General features: G+C 43.3%; 1 protein-coding gene across 1 annotated transcript; it reads left to right on the top strand.

The window, feature by feature from the left end:
• Window positions 1–228: 228 nt before the first annotated feature.
• On the top strand, window positions 229–1,518 carry LOC136548123 (uncharacterized). Its single transcript, XM_066539755.1, has one exon. It carries the CDS (start codon window positions 229–231, stop codon window positions 1,516–1,518), a length of 1,290 nt encoding a protein of 429 aa, XP_066395852.1.
• The last annotated feature ends 5,893 nt before the right edge of the window (window positions 1,519–7,411 follow it).

Below are 7,411 nucleotides of genomic sequence, written 5' to 3'. Positions count from 1 at the left end.
ATGCTCCAGATCATCGATCTCCTCCTTCCCACAATCCCCATTCCCACCGACGCCAGGCACCAGGGCAGCGAGCGAGCGAGCGAGCGATCTCCGTCGTCTCCGGCAGCGGCAGGTACGCGCTCCACCGTACCATAGTTACTCTACGTACCCTACGCTCATCATCGTCCCCCGAAACCCTAACCGCCTTTCAGGAATTCTAATCCTCCTTCCATTCTCGCAGCGAGCATCATGGAGAACAACGGCCGGCTCCTCCCCAACGACGCTCTCGTGGAGGAGGTCCCCGCCTTGAAGCCCCTGCCCCTGTGTGGCCGCTCCAAGTTCGTCGTCTCCACAGCCCGGCGCGAGATCCTTGGCGGCGCCCTCCACCGCACGGAGCTGCCCCCGACCCTACAGGGTTTCTTCTACGGCGACGGCATCCACGACGAGGAAGACTACCTGCCTTGCAAGAACTACGGGCGGTTCGCCAGGCTACCTGGGACGACGACGTCCGTCGACCCTTCCTTGTCGTTCCTGAGCAAGGCGCTGCCCGGGAACCGGCACATCTTCCTCGTGGACGCCTGCAACGGCCTCCTCCTCCTGGGCCACATGCCTGACAGTTACTTCTGGCCGGAGTTCGTCGTGTGTAACCCAGCAACGCAGCAGTGGGTGGCTGTGCCCAGCTGCGTCGACTGGGTCGACATGGACGACGACGGCGATCTCCGCAATGACCCGAGGATGTTCACCTTGCAGACCCACATCTCCCTGCTCTTCGATCCGGCCGTCTCCTCCCATTTCCAGGTGCTCGTCTTCTGGAACTGGCACCTCATCGACGACGACCAGGGGACGACGACGGTGCACGCCTACTCGTCGGAGACTGGGGTGTGGAGGAACAGCGAGAGTGACTCGAGCCCAGAAGAAAGGCGAGGGCCATTGGAGGTGTGGCGCCGTCAGATCACCTTCGACAATTTCATCCTTCAAGGATCCCCCGGCGCCTTCGTCAACGGCATGCTGTACCTGAACCTAGCGTGGTGCAAAATGATACTCCAGGTGGACACGGAAGGGAAGACACGAGGCATGTTCCCTGCGCCGCCGGTTCAGGCGGACGCCGGCAACAAGGTGCTCTTTGTCGGACGGTCGCAAGGGCTCCTGCACTGCATCCTCGAAGGTCCTCGACAGCTCCCAGGTCAGCGATTGAATCGTCGTTATCGCAAGAAATGGAGGAGTCATGAACTGTCAATCTGGGTTCTTGGGGACATGGATAGGCTAGAATGGGTGTCCAAGCACAAGGTGAGCCGTCGGCAGCTGTTTGGGAGCAGGACCAGGATGCATGTCTACCGTTTGGTCACCATGCATCCAGATTGCAACATGGTTTTCTTTCATCTGCGGCGCGGGGATGATCATCCAATGATATCATATGACTTCGACCGTCGGGAAGTTCAAGTTGTGGAGACATATAAACATCACCCTACATATAAGATTATTCCTTTTGCTCCATACTTGTCTGAGTTATTTCTCGGAGTCCTTGGTGCTCACAAATGAGCACTGCTGCTAGAAAATGATGCACTGCTTGGGGAATATATACTCGTCTGGATGTTCAGTAAGAGTTTCATCTTCCAATAAAGTATGGACTTTGGAGAATCTACCTAGTAAGAGTTTAGCTTTGCTTAAAGCAGGGCCTATTTAGAAGTTCATGTAAGGTATAACGTCTCAATGAATGTAGCGCTCCCAGGTTATACCTCAAACTATTATATTTTAGTTTCAAGCCATTCACATGTACCAAAGAATCCTACAATCTGTGCCCGCACAACAGAAAATTCTATGGCATCTACCTAAAATGACGCCTTCGAGTATATGCTTATGAAATAGCTGTAACATGTTGAATATTGTTGCTTGTTCTTACAGTAGCTTTGTCCATTGCACTTGTACCATATTCGACTACAGGCCATTGGTTCTTTTTGTTACAGGGTGCAACCATTGGTTAGCCTAGTACCTGGAAGTACTTAGAGCAGTTCTGGTGTATGAATCGAACCGACATACAGATCAGTTCGCTTCTGTGTCTGATGGTCTGCTGCCTCTATTGTGAGTGGGTCCTAGCTCCAGTTAAATATCATTTTTTTCTCTAGTTAAATATCTCTTCTCATCTCCTATTCTCTCGTCTCCCAACTAGTATTATTTTATTCCCAGTAGTCGAACCAAGTTTGGAGTTCACTTTTGTTTGACACCGACAGCTCGACTGCTCTAGTGTGTTTTGTTCGATATTTCTTCACCCCCATGCTTTTAGTTTGGAATACACTGGAGCTGCTCCTAGTGTATACAAGTCAGCAATAAGTCGATACTCTATAGTACTTCAATATGTGTTACTTACGAGGAGTTTGAGCAGAAACTTGAGAAACACAAAAATTCATGATTAAACTCCAAATGGTGCATGTCTTTCATTAAGGCAATGTTGGCATATTTCTGAATGAAATAACAATTCATGTTAATAATAATATTCTTTTTTCGATGTCAGTCTCCACTATAATCTTTAACTAAACAAAACATGAAATTTTAGATTCTCGGATCTCCTCTGTTGAACTTTGTTCTACTATAAAGGTAATAATAACCTGTTGGTATACCCTATGGTGGATTGCTATTATATTAGTGCTTAGTATTTCTTCTATCTATTTTCTCTCACTTTGTATTTGACTGGGTAATTGACTATACTCGGCACCATATATATATATTATTGAAAATGTTTTGATTCTATACCTAGCCATATGACATGAATCCTAGGTAAGCGAGCCTATGCATATTAATTATTATTTCATATGTTGCCTATTTCTCAAAGTCACACTGCGTGTTGCAGGCATTCAAAAAAGTGCATTGACAGTGTGCGTGATCCAAATATTTGGATCAGCTAACAACTTGCTTACTTCATTAGATTTGTGATATGTTGTATTTGTGCTTGGATTTATACATCGTCATGATTTTGTGTCTCAAAAGTAATACACCATACCGACGCGGTTGACAAATGCAATAACAGATAAATTTATGAATGCAGTTGCCCAAGTTGCAAAAAAAAAAAAAATGATGCTTTTTGGCTTTCAAGTTATTATATGCTTTAAATACTAAATTTGTGTACCAAGAATGATAATAATCATGAATACTGCCCTTTCTCATGGTCCCATTAATAAGTAATTAGTCTTGTGAGTTTTTTGTTGTCTCATTCCTGCATATGTTTATTTATTAGTCTTGTGAGTTTTTCGACTGTATATATGTCATAAATAATGCATGCAACGATAAGGTTTGAACTGAAGACTTACATTAACATCAAAAGTAGCATAGTTTATTTTATTGCTTTTTTTTTGCATTGGGTCTACTTTTTTATAACAACATTAGGTCTACTTTAGCAGCCCTGCAAAAGACAGCTATACTTGTTTTATTTTCACTAATATAAACAGATGCCTTGATTTCATATTAAAGTAACTTTTGTGTGTATTTTTCTTTCTTTTTTTATAATGAATCTTAGTGCATACGACTCTGGTGGAACTGTACAATTCCATCGTTCAATCAGGATGGACCTCTGTCCGTTGAAATGGCTTGAAGAATTCTGTCAAAGCTCCCCTCTACTAAAGTTCAGCTAGAGAGACCTGGAACAGTAGTAGTTTTTTTTTTCTATCACGCAAAAGTTTTCCGCGTCTTTGTATTAAGGTAGAGATAAAGTTTAATACAACACACCTTAGCGGCGCTCTAGGGGTTAGAAGAGTTTTACATGGATGGCCAGACTCTCCCTAGTGTACTGAAAGTTAAACTACTACATTGTACACCGATCAACCCGAAATGTGGCGCCGGCTAGGAGGCCTATAGCCGGGCTGCCGAGCGGTGCTGGCGCCGCTTGCGTGCACCCACGTCGCCGTCTGGTGAGAACAACTCACGAAGCGCCTGCATGTTACCGGGATTGCCGCTGTAGATTTCATCGTACGTCTTTATGGCCGACGTGGACTGAGAGGACATCCCGCTGGTTAGTCCTAGGCGCTTCAAAACAGTAGTAGTTGCGAAATGGTAATTTTCCCTCTCCTCTAAAGTAGTAGTTTCATATACACCCGAAGAACAACCTACATTATATACTTAGCAATAGCGAATTGTATTTTGTTAGAGTAAACAATAGTTAGGCCTGTGCTAGTCCGCACAACGACTTATATTCTGTTTTGCAGAAATCATCATTACTACGTCTAGCTTGGACAATTTGATTTGTCATGCGTAACACACGATCTGCTTTGAAACATTTGGATATTCCATTTAGACACTGTGTGAAATTCAGAGTTTGATTTGCTGTGGTTATACATAAGGCCGGAAACATACACTGGTAGAGAACCGAGCTTTACTCCCGGTGGGGAACCCCCTCTAGTCCCGGTTCCCCACCCGGGAGCAAGCATCCGGGACTAAAGGGGGGGTCCTTTAGTCCCGGGTCAGGAACCGGGACTAAAGGAGGACCTTTAGTCCCGGTGGGTAACACCAACCGGGACTAAAGGTGCCTCCTGACATGCCACGATGGCCGGCACCTTTAGTCCCGGTTGGTAATACGAACCGGGACTAAAGGTTTTTTTCTTTTTTCTTTTCTTTTCATTTTTTTGTTTTCTTTTCAAAATAGGTTTTCGAAGTCGTATTGTACGCTGCTAATTATACATTTATATGCGCATATAGTATGTTTCGGTTCAAGCACAATGAACGTATTAAATCACACAATTCAAGCATAGAAATATATATATATATATATATATATATATATATATATATATATATATGCATGCATCATATATATATTTACATGCATGCATGCATATGTGTATTTTACATTATATTATTTCATGTGCATATATTACAAAAGATTGCATTATAGTTGTTGTGACATAACAAGTTTCTTCTCATCCTCTAGCTTGGCTTCAATGGTAGTGTTGGGTCGAAGTAGAACTCGCCCTTGGAATCGATGACCTGCTCATTAAAAAATCCGGCTATAGACTCTTGAATTGCTTTGATTTGGTCTTGCCGTATGACCTTTTCCTCCAACCATCGAGTCTACAGGTTTGAATTAAAGGAAAATAAATTAATATATGTACATATATATATATATATATAAAGACATAGTAACACAATCAATAATAATAATTAAATGAATATATAGTGTATTTTTAACGTACTTTGAGTCTCTCTGTAGGAGTTCTTTGGGAGAGCACCTTGATAAACTTGCAAACATAGTAACCACAGTAGTTGTTCCCCTGTTCCTGCCTCAGACACCACTTTACGAGAAAAAGATTTGTCATCCAATCTGGTGATCCGGTGAAAGCTATATGTTTAATTAATAAAGATGATGCGATTCAGGGGACTTACTTTCAATGGGATTACATTCAGTGGCGCTTTGCATTTTTCCATGTGTTGCTTCTCAATAAAGGTTTTCCAAACACTGCCCAATAAAAAATTTGCCACGTCATCAGATATAGTTAATCATCATGTTTGTGTGTATATATAGTTGCTAGAGATCCCGAAATTACCTCTGGATAATATCTATCATATCTTGGTAGTCTTGTTGTGGTTTTCTCATCGAGTCATAGATTATCAAGTGACTTTTCACCAGATCGATGTCCATCAATATCCAGTGATTGCTGCATGTGTTTATAGGATATAACGCATAACACTCATTAATTAACTAGAATCAACATATGAGCCATTAAGGCTATGATCGACATGATTAACACTCACTTGAAGTTATAGGGAAAGAGTATATCCTTCTTGTGGCGTTGGTTCACTAAGAAGTTCATGATGTTACTCTCTGACTCAGACTTCCAATTAGTCATTGGAGTAATTGGGTCTTTGAATACTATATGCGGATCAACAAAACCAATTTCATTGCAGCCTTCCTTTCTGAGCTCTGTCATTGTAAATCTGCATATATATAGTACTTGTTAGGATAATTTATATGCATATGCACACATATGATGAGTTTAATAATAGATCGAAAGAATTATTACTTACAGGCAATAGCAGCTAATGATAACTTTGTCCAGAGAGGTAAGGTGGCATAGTTGATGAAATTCTGCAAAGTCAACATACATAACATCATCGCCACGGAACCAATGTTCGTCTCTAATTCTGACACCAACGCAGAAGTCTCCACTGGTAGACGCCTGCATGTACCACTTGTTTAGCAGGTACATTTGCGTCCCCAGATCAGATAAGGCTTGAGGGTTGTATAGACTCTGGCCTAGTACAAATTTTTTCTTCCAAATATCAACCTCCGCCGCACTCTCAATTTTTCCATCACCAAACATCTGGTAAAGGTCAAGACGAGTCTCATCAAGAAATTCACCAAGGTGATCCAAATCGACATCCGGAGGTATGTTTGCCTGATGCATTAATCCTAAATTCGAACCATATTCATTACCAACAACTAGCGGGGGGATTGATTGGTGCGCTTGTTGTCCGAGTTGGGCAACTCCTTTCCCTGCCCGCTTCTTTTTCTGTGCCGCCTCAATTGACTTGGTGAGAGTGCGGTCATAGTCTGATAACGTTGATTTGGACGGCTTACGAGATTCCCGCTGTTGATGCTGGTAAGAAGTCACCTTTTTTCTTAAAATATCCGGAGCTACGAAGAAGTACGGTTTCTCTGGGTTTCTCCTTGCTTCTTGATTCATTTTAAGTTTGTCATAGAATCTAGACATGTCTTTTTTATATGCATCAGTTCCTTCTTCCTTCTCTTCAGATATTATTTTGGGAATAGCCCTTGGTTTCACGGTGGCTTTCTTTGCAGGCGGGGACTGATTCTTCGTTTGAGGGGCTGGCCTCTTGCTAGGCTTCTTGGTAGGCGGGGGCGGGGGAGGCGTTGGAGACCTCCTTGGAGGTGTTGGCAGCGGCGTTGGAGACCTCCTTGGAGGTGTTGGCAGCGGCGTTGGAGACCTCCTTGGAGGTGGCGGCTGTGGCGTTGGAGACCTCCTTGGAGAGGGTGTGGATGCAGCCTCGTCTTCCAACACAATGTCATCATACAGAGCACTATGATGATCTGGCGATTGAACAATTGGATTTAGGTTGGGGGAGGATCTGCTACAAAAAAAGGAATGACATATTATTATGAGCAGATTGTTAATTATTTAAGCCAATACAAATTAATGATGTAGTGTTTTCATCCGCACGTACCTATGGTGAGGTAGTTCAGAAGGAGGTGGAGCCGACATCCCTGGAATGATGATGTAGCGCTTGCGCCATAGAATGAATGTCTTCTCCGCTTCTCCTAGAGTCTTCTCGCCATCACCTCCAGGAATGTCAAGAGGCAAATCACTAAAACCTTTTTCAGCTTTATCTACCGAGATGGTGGCATATCCTTCTTGGATTATATTCCCATGAATCCTTGGTGTCTTGGTTCGGTCGATAGGATTAACAAGACCGATAGCCACCTGATTGT

The sequence above is a fragment of the Miscanthus floridulus genome, chromosome 4 (genome assembly GCF_019320115.1).
Source record: "Miscanthus floridulus cultivar M001 chromosome 4, ASM1932011v1, whole genome shotgun sequence".
Classification (NCBI taxonomy): Eukaryota; Viridiplantae; Streptophyta; class Magnoliopsida; order Poales; family Poaceae; genus Miscanthus; species Miscanthus floridulus.
The sequence above is the reverse complement of the archived record's forward strand: the minus strand, read 5'-3'. Positions and strand labels throughout refer to the sequence as shown.

Excerpts from the sequence above, each read along its gene's own strand:
- LOC136548123 (XM_066539755.1), top strand. The coding sequence starts at position 229 with ATGGAGAACAACGGCCGGCTCCTCCCCAACGACGCTCTCGTGGAGGAG.